This window comes from Crocodylus porosus, unplaced genomic scaffold (genome assembly GCF_001723895.1).
Source record: "Crocodylus porosus isolate Cpor-Errol unplaced genomic scaffold, CroPor_comp1, whole genome shotgun sequence".
Lineage (NCBI taxonomy): Eukaryota > Metazoa > Chordata > Crocodylia > Crocodylidae > Crocodylus > Crocodylus porosus.
In genome coordinates this window covers 8,025,862-8,042,794 of record NW_017728943.1, presented here as the reverse complement: position 1 = coordinate 8,042,794, position 16,933 = coordinate 8,025,862, and the positions used below count along the sequence as shown (strand labels likewise).

Sequence of the window (16,933 nt, the reverse complement as noted above, 5' to 3'; positions counted from 1 at the left end):
TGGAACCATTCAGTAGTTGGCGCAATACATTCTGCATGAGTCCAGCCCAGTGGCCCCACTGAGAGCGCTTCTCAGGAACGATGTTATCTGACAATGGGGACCCGAGTGCCAGGAAGCCCTGGATAAGCTCAAGCAAGCCATCACAATGGCACCTGTGCTCAAGTACTTTAACCCAGCCGAGCAGCTGAAAATCCAAGCCAACATGTCCAGCGATGGCCTAGGAGCATGTCTGTTTCAGCAGAAGCGACCAATCGCGTACACTTCGAGGGCAATTATCTTTGCCATGACAAAGTTCTGCCAATATATCTATGGCACCCAGGTACAGGCCTAGTTGGACCATGAACCCCTGGAAGCGATTTTTGCGAAGCCCATAGGAAAGGCTCCAGCATGGCTACAGAGGATGCCGTTGCAGCTCCAAAAATATGACATCCAGATTCCCTACACCAAAGGCAAAGAGATGTTAGTGGCTAACACACTATTTTTAGTGGCCACAACGCTCGCTCCTTGGTTCACAGTCTAACTGAAACAGAGCCACTCAGTGGCCAGTTACTCCAGCAGTTACAGGAGCACACGAAGGCTGACAGGGGACTACAAGCCCTTCGAGCTAAGCATTTTAATGGATGGCCAAGTAGGGAAAAATAAGTTAGACCTGAACTAAAGCCTTACTGGCCTCTCAGAGACCAAATCCAGATTCAGGATGATTTGCTCATGATTGGACCTAAAATAATCATTCGACACAATGCGAGGACCAACATGTTGACATTGGTTCACTTGCCCCATCAAGGCATACAAAGGCTGAAAGCACGAGCTCAACAAATCATGTATTGGCCTAAGATGAATGCCCATATCGAGCAATGAATTGCAAACTGCATACCTTGTCCAGAGCTTCAACCCAGTACTCAGATCTCATGCAAGATCCCAGACCTGCCTTGACCAAAACTGGCAGCAGACATTTTTGACCTACAGGGACAGTCTTATTTGATAATAGTCAACTATTACTCCAAGTACCCTGAAGTTTCGCACCTGACAAACAAGACAGCTGGGAAAGTAAGGATGCAAACAAGTACAGGTTGGATACCAGTGTCCATTACAGCAAAAAAGGAATGAACCATGTTCCTACATGGTAAAACTCCCCTGCGGTAATGTCTACAGGAGGAACAGACGACACTTAAGAAAGGGTTACTCACTGGTACCAGCAGAACATGTTGATGCACCTCAAGAGACAGCAGCAAAACAAACATCAGAAGTAAAACCAGACCACCAAAAGCAAGGGTTTTGTTACATTTCAGAGAATCCACCAGTACCCACAGAGACACCCAATGACACCACGCAAACTAAGAGTGGATGTGTGAAGTTGCCTGTGAAGTACAAGGACTATGTAATGGGATAGCAGTAAAGGCTAGACCCCAGTGAGCCAAGTGCTAGCAACCTCTGGCTCAACAATCCCGAAGCACTGAGTTAAAGTAGCTACTGATGAACATTCAACTATTTGAGAGGCAACTCCCAGAGTAAAGAAGGGGGATGTGGTATATGGAATGTACCTTTAAGGGGCCTGCGGTGGAATGGCCCAGTTTTGCCCCAGATGCTAGGTGGTGTGGGGTTCTCCCTGCAAGCTGTGAATGTGTGTGTTGCTGAATCCCGTTTCCCAATAAAGATGAAGTTGTTTATCATCCCACCAGTCTCTGCTGAATGCTGACTTGAGGACAGAACCTCAGGGGCATGGAGGTCTGAGTGAGTACCCCAACTCTGGGACCCAAGGGCCTAGGAAAAACACTATAAAAAGGGTTACCCATCAACTGAGGAAGTGATACCAGTTAGAGAAACTGTGCCATTTTGCTAAGTAAATTCACTTGGTGGAGTCCGTCTTACTATTTTTCTGACTAGGGTTGAATATCCTTGGTCTACCTTCAAGAATCATGTAGTATCCAGGCTGTGAAGAGAAGTTCTAGATGAAGTACCCCCCCGTTTGTCCTAGATGAACAAGTTTGGAAGTAGAGATAGGGATTTATGGCTCAAATCTGACCACAGCAAGTGTTTCTGATGCCAGAACTGCCCCTAGCCTTATGGGAGTAGCAAGAATCAGTCAGGTGAACCCAATGAACCTTTTGGATTATCTAAAAATCAAATGTGCAGGTGCGGAGGCATACATGAGAGCTCCAGGTCATGGGTCTTTAAAGGCATTAGTTATGGAATGTGCCCTTACCAGAGCTGAACTGGTATTTCTAGTTTACCTCTGCTACAAAGAGGTTAATCTTTAGATAACCCCAGTCTACAAACAAGGGCAGGAGGACTGAGTCTTTGATCTTTCACAAAAATGCAGTGAAACAGTTCTGCTGAGTCTGTCTGCTGCAACATTCTGCAGAAAATGCACTGCAAAAAGTGTCTGGTGGCAGATGCACCAGAATCAGCAGGAGATTGTTCCCATTTTTAGCTTGGGAAACCCTGTATAACCCCATGTTTTACACAGAAAGGTTGGAAGAACTGGGATTTAGTCTGGAGAAGAGAAGACTGAAAGGGATTTGATACCAGTCTTCCAATACCTGAAGTGTGATTGTAAGAAAAGTGGTGATACGACTATTCTCTATGGCTGCATTAGGACAAGAGCAGTGTACTTAAACTGAAACAAGGGAAAATTTAAGTTAGCTATTAGGAGGAACTTTCTCACTCTGAGGGGGGTTGAGCACTGGAACAGGCTGCCTGGAAAATTTGTGGAATTTTCATCCTTGGAGTTTTTAAGAGCACATTAGATCAAACGTTTGCCTGGGATGGTTTAAATGGGCATGATGCTGCTTTGAGCCGGGAGCTGGACTACAAGGGACCTTCTGAGATCCCTTACAGCCCAATTCTCCTATGATTGTATGATTTTATGTTAAACGACAAATACTGCTGCTGGCCTGAGTCAATTTTGAGGGCTTTAGTTTGACTGTAGAAGTGTGGCTAAAGCAAATGGCCCTAAATGCTGTATGCATGACTACAAAATGAATCTTAGGAGGCATTATAATTATCATGGTAGCAGGGTAAAGAAAGCAGTAAACATATCCTGCTACACCAGGAGTGATATCAAATTAAACAATTCGATAGCAATAAACACAGCAGGAAATGGTATACAAGAAGGTCTTAAATAATCCAAACATAGAATATTACTTGTCTAGCTTAAGAATGTTAATAATACTGACTGATGTTACCAAACTCATTGAACATTTTTCTGCCATAATTGGTATATCTTCAGGTGTTGTTACACATTACTGTTAATATGTGTTAAGGGCTCTTAAAACAGGGGTTTTAATGATTAGCAGTGAGGATCATCTCTCACTGGTTTTAGGCAGCTCCGAATTAGACTGCTCCACAGGCCCAAGGCCAGTTGAGAGCACTTCTCCAGTGTCCCAGGAGGCACCATTCCCAGCCATTCCCAGGTGGATGCTCTACCTTCCCCCAGAGAGACAGTAGGGGTAGCCAGGGGAGCCCTAAAAGTAAAAATTCCACCCCACTACACTCTCATTCCAGACTCACTCCCTCCTTCTGCTTCCCTCCTCTCCTCCCCCTGATCCTCAGGGCTTTCCCCTGTTCCCCCCACCCCCCTGGGCTCCTCTTCTGCCCTTTAGAGCTCACCCCCATTCCTTCTGTCCCTCAGGGCTCCCCCTCTGCCCCACTGTGTCCCCCTGCTTACCTGTATTGCCAGTGCTGTCCTGGGGGAGCAGGAAAGAAAGGGGAACATAATTGCCTGCCTACCCTGTTGCTGCCACTGCCAGGCTGCTGCTGCTCTTCAGGCTGAGCCCAGCCCAGAGAGTGGTAGCAGCAGTGGGTGGGTTCCTTTTTTCTGCCTGCTACTCCAGGACAATGCCAGCAGCCACAGGTAAGCCTTGACGCGGGTAGCTGCAGTGGGAAGGGTGTAGTGGTGATTAGGGATCTGAGCAAGTGGGGTCATCCTGAGCAGCCCGGGGGGAAAGGCCCAATCCAGGGTGATGTGTACAAGCCAGGTGAGTGTGGGGCAGCAGGTATGATCTGGGCTGGTGGTGGGATGGCAGGCCTGATCTGGGCCAGTGGGGGAGGGGCAGCAGGTCCAATCTGGGCTAGCAAGGGTTGGCAGGCATGAACGGGGCTGGCAGGAGGGCAGTGGGCCTAATCTGGACTGCCAGGATTGGGGGGGAGGGGGTGGAAAACAGCAGGTCTGATCTGCGCCAATGGAGTTGGCAGGCCCAATCTAGGGCAGCAGGGGTTGTGTCAGGCTCAATCTGGGCCAAGGGGGAGCAGCACCCAGTCTGGGTGAGAGGGAACTGGTAGACCTGATTCAGGCCTCCCAGGGCTGGTGGGGTCCCAATCTGGGTCACCTATACTTCCCAGAGAGCAGGTGAGCTGGGCAGGCACAGAACCAACTTGGCACCTCTTAGCCAGAGTCCTGGCTTGCCCGCTTGCTTGGGCAGGTGAAAGCAGTGCATGTTACAGAGAGTATTTACACTTAACGTGTGACTGCTCAAAGCATGCACTAACTTTAACAGCAACTAACATTCTTTAAAGTTAGAATGTGTTAACTGTGACTCGTAACTACACCCTTTGTTAAGTTTCTTAGAAACCTGTAAAAAAAGGGAACTTTGTCACATAAGATCCTAAAATAAAGTGAAAAAACCCAGGATGATGGCAACACTACTAAATGTTGAATGATATCTTCCCATATTATTTATACATTTTCATGAAGACATAAATCCAAGCTAACTGATCCTTCCATGGCCATGGAAAAACTGGTTCAGTCTAATTCCCAGAGGTATGCTAAAGCAGAAAAAAGTAAATAAATTTAAACAAATCAATCAGAGAATGCTTGTTAGAGTAAACCATGTATGTGCAACAGCAGAACAAGGATGGCAAAAAGAAGGGATGCAGTGACAGTGGAGAGCTTATTGTATATGGGCTGTGAGCTCACTGCACATGTGTCTGGCAGCCAAGACCAGAACTGCTAGCAGCAAACCAGCAGCAAAAGAAGGTATGGCTGCACCACCTTCCCTCCCTCCCCCATCAGGAACCTGCTCCTGTGTATGTAAATAAGAACTGGATTGGAGGGTGGGGGGGAAGAAAAAACCCCCCAAAAAAACACTATTCAGCACATTCAAGAAGAGCAGCTGCGGAGCTGCATGCCATCTTCCTCCTACCCCTTCAGTTTCCCCATTTGGTATAGATGAGAATCTACATTATGCTTCTGCAGGTAGCCAGATGGCCATTGGGTTAGATGCATATTCTTGTGCTTTGGGTGTACAAACAATAAAAGGCTAGCTCTAAACATGTCTCTTGCTTTTTTTTCTTTTTTGCTTTTTTTTTTTTTAAATTAATAGGTGACTTACCAGTATATCTGGAATCCAGGTTACAATGATAAAGCAAGCTGTGTATATAAACACTCTGCATTTCTAGGTGGGACAACATACCTTCTGACTACACATGCATCTGCTGGTGGGGCAGAAAACAACTGCATACCTGTGAAAGACTATGGTACTTTTTAATAATATTTCTGGGTTAAAAATGAGCTTTTTAACAGCAATGCTACATACTTCCATTTCACTGACTTTCTTATACCCAGGAAAAGAATGTTTTTTCTTGCCTTGAATTAGACCTAGGAGTGAAGGTGGGGCTCTTCACTATGGTTGGCATTCTATTATTTCGCCTGCATACCTAGAAATGTCAGGGTCAAAAAATGCAACCTGAGTAACCATCATTTTGGTGCTAGTCTATTGCTTTTTGTTGGTGTACAAGTGTAAGCCTGAGGATGTTTGTAGGCAACTAGAGCCCTCAGCATCTGCAAGGCAATCCAGAGGTCCAGACCTAGTTATGTGTCTGGATGCCCACAATAGTAATGGAGAGGCACTGCTCCCCATTGCAGCCCCCAGCCACTGAACTGCCTTACTTTTGCCCCACCATTTCCCAGAACACACAGCAATAATTTGCACATAGGAAGCTGCATAGAGCCTTTCAAACGCTCACAGGAAAAGAGAAACTGCCTGTGTAAGTATCCGCGTTAATGCGGGCCAGGAAGGGCTGTGTAGACAACTAGAGGAAATTGTTATTTTTTTGCCGTGTGGGCATCTCCACCTCTTGATGTCCAAACTGTCCTCCTCATGCCTGCTCTTCCCCCTCCTCCTCACCCCCTGCCTGTTTTCAGATGTGTGTATTTTGGATGATGACAGTCTGAGATTAGCAAGCAGGATCTAAATGGGCCTGCAGTCTGGCTTCATTCAAAACTCCTTTATGAGGAGACTGAAGGGCAGGTTCAGAGCACAGATAATCGGTGGAGTCAATCCAAGAGAGGTGGATGGATTTGAGACGGTGAAGGAGATTACAATGGGAAGCTTTGACTAGGATGGGGTCATTAGATATATGGAACCCTATGTCCAGAGCTCTCCACAGCCATCCTGGTAGAGGCCAGTATTGTTAGTAGATTGATGCCTTGGGGAGAGCTGGGAAGTGGACTAGGTACACTAGAGCCCTGGCAGTGGTCTTATGCTTCAGTTTAATAGATGTTAGGGTCAGAAGGGACCTCAGTAAGTTAGAGTCCAACCCCCTGCCCTGGGCAGGAAAGAGCACTGGGGTCAAATGACCCCAGCTAGGTGCTTGCCTAGTCTCCTCTTGAAGACCACCAAGGTAGTGGAGAGCACCGCTCCAGATTCTGGCAACCCTTACTGTGAAGACTTACTTTCTAATGCCCAACCTAGATCTGCTCTCCATTTCCTTCATGGGCAAGGAGCCCAGCAGGTGGCATGTGTGGGGCATGGTTGTGAAGCATCCTGTTTAAAGGCACAGGTTTGTGGGAACTTGCTCTGCCCTGCTCCAGAACCCTGGTCTTTTCCTTTCCCCTTCCCATGTCTCAAGACCCCCACCCCACTACCATGATGCCTCTCTACCAGTCACTCTTCGAGTTCCCTCACAGGTTCCTGCTCCCGTCTTGCTAGATGCACCTGGTTCCTGACCCCTGTCTGCATGCATCCAGGTCTTTCACTGCTTTCCCCAAATTGTCCTAGATTCTCCTCTATTCTCTAATAATCCTCAGGACCCTCTTGCTCTCTAAAGCTAGTTTGAGTGCCATAAGCTTAACTGTAGCTAATCTCCATGGGGTTTCAAGGAGGCATTGAAAAGTTGCAGAGATCTTGGGGGTGCCCTGAAGTATGCAGCCTCCTACGCGTCACAGTCAGTGGACCACACAACACCCCCTACATTTATCAGGGGAAGATCCAAAGAGGGTACAAAGGTATAGTTGGATCCCTCTTTCAGACCACACCATGGGAGCAGCAGTTTCCAAAGCAGGTAAGAATCTCTCCCTGCCCTTCTCCTCTGTCCTCAGTAGCACCTCTCCTCCCATTCCCCACTTCCCTTGCCTGCTGCTTCTACTCTCCTTGTACTCTCCAATTGATTGAGTGGGGTAGCTCCAGAGCTGCTCCCTGCTTCCACCTGGAGGGACTGGGCAGAGAGAAGGAGCCTACCTGCTGCCCATCCCCCTGGATCAGCCAGGGATAGCAGCAGCAGCAAGCAGTGGAAGGGATGTGCTGCTGAAGATGGAGAGCAAAGAAGCAGGTGCCAAAAGTGGGGAAGGCAGGACTTTTATCTGATTTAAAGACTTAAAAACAGTTACCACTTCTGTTTGTGTGATGCAGTCTGCTAGCCTTGGTATTGGGACGGGGCGGGGGTGTTTGGTATGCTTACGAAATGTTCCAGGAAGTTTAAGCCAGTCTTAAGCGGCACGTACTTCTAGACCTGGGGTATATTTAGTAAAGCTTTGAACATTCATCTGTCCCTGAATGTCTTGAGAGAAAAACAGCTTGGGGTATTGGCTGTGTTGAAAGCTTCCTGATATCTGGCTTAGACATTGTGGCCCAAGGACTCCAACTACTGTATTGTAGGTAACTACTAACTGCGGTTTTGTTTAAGAAGAGCTGCCTGCTTTGCTGCATATGACTTTGGGTGCTCTCCATCCCCTTCAAAAGGTAAAGTCCCTCTCTAGAAGCTAAGCCTGAATGTAGCTCTCTGGGGCCATGGATAGCCAGGGGATGAAAGACCCAGAAGACCTGGTCTCAGAGTCCAAGGAATAAAGGACTCACCTACTTTAGAAGCTATGCCTGGGCTAGCTTCCAGAGATACTCAGTGAAACTGAGGTGATGCTGTGGGTCCCAACCAAGAGATCCCCCAAGGAGATCATGACAGCACCATGGAGATTTTCTCAAATCAACAATGGCAGTATTAATCAATGATCCAGGCTTTTATAGGATGTCCATCAATGTATGAATAGGTGGCTTAATAAACTCCAGTGGAAGATCTAGGTGTTTGGCAAATGATCCAAAAATCACACAGCACCCTTGACTGAGGAAGGATATAGAACCATTGTTTCAGAGCAAAAGAAAACTTCCTTGACACCACTGTCAGGATGATAATGTTCAGAGAGACAGGCTGAACCAAATGATGAGTAGGCATGCAACCTGAAGCAGTACAGGAAGAGGACACTGACTCCACAAAGTGAATAAGTCAATTAATGCCTGTAATCAGTGGGGGATTGAAAGCCCCAAGGCCAGAAAGGCGAGGTAAGATGGGATGGAAGAAACCCACTGAGTCCATTATGTTTTGAAATGGAGAACACATGCCTGTTATTATGCCAACACTTCTTAATTTCAGGATCTCAGGAGGCGATGGAACCAACTGATCTGATGACACAGAGCCTAATGTTCCAGTGCCTCGATCTCTAGTTTTGGGATGGTCTTTCACAGCTTATGAGGACTACAAGTATTGAGCAGCTTTCCAGAAAAGCAAATGGACTTGTTTGAGACCTGGCTTGGAGACTACCCTGGGGACTGAGATCTAGACCAGTACACTTATATCAGTTTCTGTGGCACCAGAGACAATAGGTGCTTCTGTGGATAAGTTGTGATGGACAAGTGTTGATGCAAGGAGGTACTGCTGGAGCCAGATCCAGATTTGATCAGAGTAACTTCTCATGGAGACGCATCTCCCTCTCCTTCCTAATTTATGGTCCAATGGGCAGCAGCTAAGGATTCGTGTTAGGCATATACGAGTCTCAGATAAAGGCACTGGGAATGGATAATGTGAATAAGTTCTGTACAAGAGGGAACATTTCCAAAGCTAGGAGACTTCATTTATGTCATTAGAAGTGCTTCCTGACTAGAAAGAAGCCAAAATGGGAAAAAGCTTTAAAAAAAAAAAAATGGTCTTGTCTTAAAAAAGGTAAAGGGACTAAGACACTGTGTGGAGGAAGAAACATTAGGAACAAGGCAGGAGAAGAGGGGAGGCAAAGACCATTAAGGCCTCCATCTCACATATAGGAATCCTGCACCCTTAAATTAAGAGGAAAGAGAGAGAGTGTGTTATGAAAGAAAAGTGCAAACTAGGGGAAACAGGGGCAGGTCAGCCTCAAATGAGAAATAGGTATTAACCAGCCAAGTGCTCCATACCAGCTGGGCAGAAGAGAGGAAGTGGGAAGTGCACACCACCATTTATACCCTCAGGGATGTGGGGCTCCAGCATGCTTTATTTGTACTATTAAAGCAAAAACCATTTCCAGTCAGGGACTAAGAATACCCACAACTGAAAAGTGTGTGTGTGTGGACACATACTCCAAGGAGAACAAAAGGGTCTGCTTCCCTCCTGTTCTCTTGTCTGTGTATCAGAGGAGCAAGTTCCCCTCTGTCAGATGCCAAAAAGAGATAGGGAGAGGAGGTGAAAGGGTTCACTTCATTCTACCCAGGAGGTCTGACTTTAGAAATAACATGGCATACTGGACTGTGCCAGCAGCACTTCCTGGAAAGGGAGGACATAGATAGAGAAAATGCATTCTTTCTGAGAGGCATGACAAAGCATAATTCAAGGTGTCCTGGCTGGCTCTTTAGTGTTGGAAGTTATAATTTAGAGATACTTCCTAACTCAGATGACTGAGAAATTTAGGAATTGGGAGACCATCCCTTAGAGACAGACAAAAGGTCTGCAGGAGCTTACTTTCTGTTTCACAGTAAAAGTTGGTGTGTATTTCTTATTCATGCCTGATTGTTTATTAAAACCTGATGAGAACTACAGGCTGCACATTTCCCCACTCCCTCCCATCCCAAGCACAGTGGCCCAACAGATACAATGACCTCAAAATGGAGTTTGGGATGGGCGACAGCAGCTTGCATAAGAGTGCCCAAGTGACTGCAGCAATCTTCAATCTCTCACCTTGAAGTTCTCAAAGAAGCCACCACTTCCATTTTCCATCTTGTCATCCTCCCCAGAGGCCAGGCCCATCATGTTGCGGCTGCGAAGCTGCAGCTCCTCAAAGAGACTCTCCAAGAGGGCACTGCGGGTGCGCTCCTGTACCAGGAACAGAGACAGAAGAGTGGTAAGGAAGAAAGAAAGTATAACAGACAGGATCTGGAATCTCTAGTGTGGCAGACATGATTGGATACATTTCACTTTCTCTGCTAGAAGAACTGTATTTTCTTTGTCCTTTCAGATGTAGAACCTTCTATAACTTCCTTGTTCTCCTCCAAAACTGACGGTAGATATACCGTCTTAGACTTTTTTGCATTAACTTCCTCATTTCTATTTATACTTTCCAAGTGGCCTTAAGAAAAACCGAGGAAATCACATTTAAAATAGGTGATAAATAAAACATTAAGAATGGGTTGTCTGTCCCGTACCAAGTCAATACATGTCATGTAATAACCAGGGATCTGGGTATTCTGTTTGCCATGAAAAAAAATGCAGAAAAATGCAGATTTCATCCTTTAAAGGAGAAAAACTTGGGAAGTTGTGGGTTTCCCCTTGCAGGCTGACAGAGTTCCTGTCTGCAAGGGGCTGCTCAGGGGTGGGGGGGAGCAGGACACAGGGGAGCATATGCACGTGTGTGTGCACACATGCACATGGCATCCAAGCAGTGTGGTAGAGAGTAGCTCCTGCAGCTTGCTCCAGGTAAATCCATAGCTGGACCTGTGTCCTGGTGAGTGAAGCGGGTAGAAGGAGCTCTGATTTTTCCATAATAAAAAACCAAAATCAAATGCCAAGATATACAGGTATTTAGAATTCATTCTATTATAATGACTGAGGCACTGGTAGGCTTCCAAATGGCTTTAAAATCATAAATATATCAATAAAATATTGTGTTCAACTGTATAACAAATAGGTGTCCCGGGGAAGTCCACTCATTGGCCCGCCCATTTGCCTTTGGGCAAACCACCTGCCTTACCTTGTTAATATGTATCCGGTGTTAATCAGGTGGGAGGCTATCCCGTTTGCATGTCCCAATGACAAGGGCCTTACACATGACTCCGACCTTCCCTTATCATGTCCCATGCCTTGCAGATGTTTCTCCAGTGGGTTACACTGGGACCCAAGCTCCAGAGTCTCACCAGAACACATTCACCACCAGAACTCATGGTCCCAACACACACACACACGCACGCATGCACACACATGGTCTCCAAGCCCCACACACTCTGGGCCTCACTGCCTTATCCCTAGCCCTGGGAGCTTCATTGATACCTCCCCAAGGCTCAGGGCCCTACCCGCTGAAGCTTCACTCTAGCTCCTATATGCAGCCTCAGATCTCCACCGGGAGTCTGGGCACTGCCACAGATCCCTTCACTGACTTGGGCCCTGCCTCAGTTCTCTCAGTGAGTCTGGGCTTCTGCTGCTTGATCTCACTCACCAGGGCTGTGGGGTTGGGGTTAGAAGGCACCCTATACTCACCTTTCACTGGGAAGACAACTGGCCTGGCATTGCTGGGGAGCTACCCCGCCACAGGTAGCTCCACCAGGCCATCCTTCCCCAGCAGGGTGCATTTTTCAGTCATACCCAGGACCCTGGGGCCTCTTCCTTCCCCATAGCCCCACCCCTTACCCTCAAAGATAATCCAAAGGCAGCTGCTCAGCCAAGTATTGTTCCTTTGGCTGCAGCAGCAAACTGCTGCCTAGGCTATTCAGGGCCCAAATCTTATAAAGAACAGCTGGGCCCTGTTCCCAATCAGGCAACCCTGCCTGATTGGCATTACAGTCAGCTGTGAGCTGCATGCTGCTGTCACTACACCCCTGCAAGTGCTCTGTTATAAACTGATACCTATATATATAAGTGGTGTTTCATTCTAAATTACAGGAAAATACAGATTTGGGGGTTTTTTCAATCAGAATTTGGGATTTTTAAACAGAGAAAACCAGGATCCCTGGTAATAACATCTGTCTCTGATGCATCTGTTCATTAGTAAGTCTCAAGACACTTTACAAAGTAGGTTAGGTCTTTTTAAAGTGAAGACAGAAAGGAGTAGTGAGTTGATTATTTATAGCCACACAGCAGGCTAGTGGAAGAGTAGAACACAAGCTTCCTGCACCTTAGGGCAGTGCTCTATTCACTACGCAATGTTGTAGCTCACAGAAATGTTAAAGTTCCAGCAGCAACATGAATCTTGACATTTCATATATGTGTATGATATTGCAATTCTTTTTCTGGGTTTCAGTCTGCATCTTTAATAGAGCAGTATTTACACTATACCATGTATTCTATAAGACAAAGAATGCACCATGTAACTGAGTTAATATGGCACACATACTGTATTTTTTTTGCATGCCACCCCCTCCCCCGCCCCAAAGTAAGACAAATGTCGTGTTTTGGGAAGACAGAGTGAGGAAAAATAAAAGATTTATCTGGTTATGGTCAAACGTTGACCTGCAGAATGGTGGGGAGAACCCACTCTTCAGCTTACTTGTGCACTCTTTCCTGCTCAGGCAAAAGCAAGAGGTAACCCTTTCGTAGCCACTGCCAAATTGGCAGCAGTTTTCTGCTGCTCAGCCAAATGCTACTGGCAATTTAGGCAGGGTAAACTAGCTCTGGCTGAATAGTGGACTGCTGCTTGTTGGCCAGGAGAGGAGAGGAAAAAAACAAAACAAACAACCCCCACCAAAACCCAGCTGTTACTTCTCCATACTTCCATTCCAGTGCAAGAAATCATTACTTAAAACCTGTACCCTAATTTTCAAGGACTAATGTTTTAAGGAAAAGTAAAAGGGGCCTTGAATTTTCTTGGGGTTTTTTACTTTGATTGTAAGCCCGTAACATGCCACTACTGCACTCTCTTATTTGCATTTAATAAATGCTAATTCAAACAAAAGCACATAATCCCACCTCTAGTTTGGCAAACTTCTCAGCTCTGTAGCAGCTGTACTCAGCATTGATGAGTTTAGCCAAGAGGAATTCGTGGAATTCTGCACTCTGTGGGAAAAGAAGAAGACTAAGTTGTTCATGGAAAGTAAAATGAGAGGCTTTGGACAACCATTCCCTAATCCTGTAGCTATACATAGCCAGACTGGAAATGATGAACTAGGGGAGAAAGGCTGTGCATCTCACCATGGTCCCTGTATCACTCTTGTACAGGGCCCATAAGAAAAATACAAACCTTTTTAAACAAGGCTGGGTTTGGCAGAGAGGGCCCAAAGAAGGGGACATCATCTCGGGCAGTAACTGAAACCTGAAATGATAAAGAAAAAAATAAATTTCGACATCATAACACAAACCAGAATATCACATCCTTTCACAGCAATGAACTGGTCTAAAAGAAGATATAAGAGGATTTTTGCTGTAGGTCATAGATCCTGGAAAGACCAGAGAAAATTAAGCAGTCTTGTAAGAAAAGAACAAGGGGCCACCTTATTAACTTACCCAATACATTTAGAACAAATCAAAAACAGTACCTCTCTCCATGGCATGTAAGGACTACCTCTGCTACAAAATCATTACAGCTATGATGCTGGTATAGATTATTTTGGCAAAGCCCCTTCAGGGACATAAGATATGTGCCATCATAAGAAGCTTTTTTAACCAGAGTTATACTACCGTCCTAAAAGAACACAAAGTAAGATGTAAAAGCCATTTTCCTGCTGACACAGGTATGTCTGCTCTAGGAGTTTTACTGACATAGTTGTCAGTCTGGAGGACTGATTCCACCCCACCCCAGCTAATATAGCCAGGTAGGCAGAACTTTGTAGCACAGACCTAGTTGTAATATACAGTGTAGTAAGCAGTCCATTGGATGTCAATTTAATCCCAACTGTCCTGTAGTGCATCTGATATCACACAACTATGGCCCCATTACCAAACTGAATGCTACAAAATTATATATGTATTTTCCCTTTGGGTGAAGGGGAATTTTATTCATTCTTTTCCCTTTTGTACAGATAGGGAAATCAGAGAGATACTGACTGGCCCAAGATCACACCAGAAGGATGCTGCAGCACAAGGGATCAGACTCAAATTTCTCACACCTTGGGTCACTGGCAAGAACCATCAGACCCTCCTCCATGAACGGCATGTGCCCCTGGAGGCTGGGGGTGCATGACAGCGGTGGGACCATGGTGGCGGCAGCAGGAGCACGGCGGTGGTAAGTGGGTGAGCTCCCGCAGATGCTGCTGGCGCCAGCAGGGGAGGGGGCTGCTGAGCTCCAACCAAGGGTCGGCAACTGGCCGCAGCTGCCACCAGCAGCATCAGTGGCAGCCATCAGGGATCATGGACCACCTGCAGACACCACCAGTGGTATCGGTGGTGGGGTGGCAAGCGTTGACCACCTACAGGTGCTGCCGACAGTGTTGGTAGTGCCTTTTTGCAGGGGGTGCACTGCCATGCTCAAGGGGTGCACATGCACCCATGTGTACCCCCTATGCCTCGCCCGTGCCCTCCTTCTTGTAATATACACTTGCTAGCTAAAATATTGTACTGAATTTTTCAGACTGAGAAATGATTCAAACAACTAGAGGATCAGATCTAATTTGCTCTTAGAGATTACTTAAGTTTGGCAATACCAACATCTAAAACCTAGGTACCTCAGTCCAAAAAAATCAGTCCAACATAACCAGGTTTAGGCATCTAGGAACCATAACATGGTCAATGGGGGAAATTAAGTGTCTCCCCCAAAGCAAGTGAACAGGGGCAGCAAACAGGGGAAGCAGTTTGCAGATCAGTTTGCCGCTTCCCCTGCCCCTCCCCCCCCCTTTGCAAGGAAGCCTTTAAGTTTGGTGAGAGGAAGCAGGGGAAAACGAACCTTTTGGGACCAAGAAGCAATAAACAGGCCAACCTACAGATGAGTTTGCTAGGGAAGATCTGCTTGGAACAAGGGCAGCAAGAGAGAGTTGGCGGATTAAGAGACCCAGAGAAATGGCTGGAGGATTTTGCAGTGCCAGAGCCACTGCTACTGCCTCTGTTTGCACCTGTGAGGTGTCTGTCCAGATGGCAGAACCACTCACTGTCAAAGCTGCCACCCAGGTCCTGGTTTGGCACTGCGGAAACTGCAGCTTGAAGGCTCCTTTCAGCAACGGCCAGGTGGGGAAGTGCCTGCAATTCGAGTGATGCCTCCTGGTGAAATGTCCCTCAGGAAACAGGCAAGAGAGCTACAGGAGGAGGTGGCAAGGCTCTGAAGCATCATCATCCACTGTGAGGATTATAACAAGGCTCGTGGCCACAGGGACGTCCCCTGATAACATTGCAGCTGCTGCCCAGCTTGGATTCCGTAATTCTCCCCAAATTGCCCGCCTGCCGTACCTTGTTCTTATTATTAAAGGTTGATTAAGGAAGGCTGACCATAGCACTTAGAGTGAGCCTTAATCCTAACAATTCCCCACTGAGTCTCCCCTGGACCCCACTAGTCTCAATCCAGCCCTCAGGCCTGATAGGCCCCTCTTGGCCTGAATCTGCCCCTGTAAGGCACCCATAGCCTTAAGGGAAAACTGCATGGCTCCATGCCCCTCCTACACCACACCCCAAGCTTTGTAGGCATGAACACTATGACGTTCAGTCTACACACTTGACTGCTCTTGGCCCTCAGACCCCCATGGTCCCACACAGATTCATATTTGGCTCTCTCAGGGCTCCTGGACCCCTGGTCTGGCTCACAGCCCCTCTCTCTGGGCTCACAGATCCCCCCCTCACCACTGTATCCTGCACAGCCATTCTCTCTCTGGGCTCCCAGGCTCCCAGTCCCCTGTGCAGCCCCTCTCAGACTTGTGGACCCTCATTCAGCCCTTGCCTTGTCCCTGGGCCCACACTCAAGTACTCCCCCTGTCTTTGGACCTCCTTGGGTCTCACTCTCTCAGCCCTGCTTGTGTCCCTGGACCCTCTGATCACATACCAAGGCCTTTCCAGGACTGGGGCTCGTGGATCCCTGGGTCCCTACTCTCTTCACTCTTGCACCCCCAGCTGGAACCCACTCTCAGCCCCTGCTGGGCTCCTGGCCCTCTAAATAAGCCTTGCCTGCCCTTTCAGACATGAACAACACATGTCCCCAGCGGCTGTGGGGGCACGGCTGCACTGGTGGCAGCGGGAGTGCGGCAGTGGTAAGCGGAGGGAGGGAGGGTGGCGAGTGCAGACCAGGGGGCAGCGACCACCCACAAACACCATTGGCAGCATTGACAGCAGCCAGCACCAATTGCTGACTGCCCGCAAATGCCACCGGCAGTGTCAGCAGTGGTGGGAGGGTGATGGTGAGCAGTGACTGCTGACAATGTCAGCAGTGCCTTTTCATCGGGGGTGCACCGCCATGCTCAGGGGGTGCATTTGCACCCACGTGCATTCCCTACATGTTGCCAATGCTTGCAGGGCTCCAGGATAAATGGCTCGTACAGCTTAATACTAAACACCTGCTCTCTGGCAAGCACTCAAGCCTTCTCTAGGGCTACCTGCCCATATAACCAAGCCTTTCTCTGCCCCAGGTACCTTCCTTTGTTCCCTGTGTTGCAGAGTTTCTCATTCAGAGCTAGCAGGAGTCCCACTGCTCTGCTGTCAGAAGCTCCACACTCCATAGTTCCCAGGGCAAGACTACCTGAGTGGTGCAAGCTTTGGGCTTATATCACTCAAACATAAGCCCTCTTCCAGTCAGATAAGTCTCTCATAAGCTCCACTTTGACAACTGCAAGCAGCCTCTCAGGCTAAGTATAGACAGTGA

At 47.4% G+C, this 16,933-nt stretch overlaps 1 protein-coding gene across 1 annotated transcript in view; it reads right to left on the bottom strand.

Moving 5' to 3' along the window:
- LOC109318989 (rap1 GTPase-activating protein 1-like) overlaps nt 1-16,933 on the bottom strand; it is a 100,674-nt gene that overhangs the window by 32,703 nt on the left and 51,038 nt on the right. The window contains 3 exon segments of the mRNA XM_019548507.1: nt 10,192-10,326; nt 13,129-13,215; nt 13,400-13,471. Coding sequence (XP_019404052.1) covers nt 10,192-10,326; nt 13,129-13,215; nt 13,400-13,471 — 294 coding nt within the window.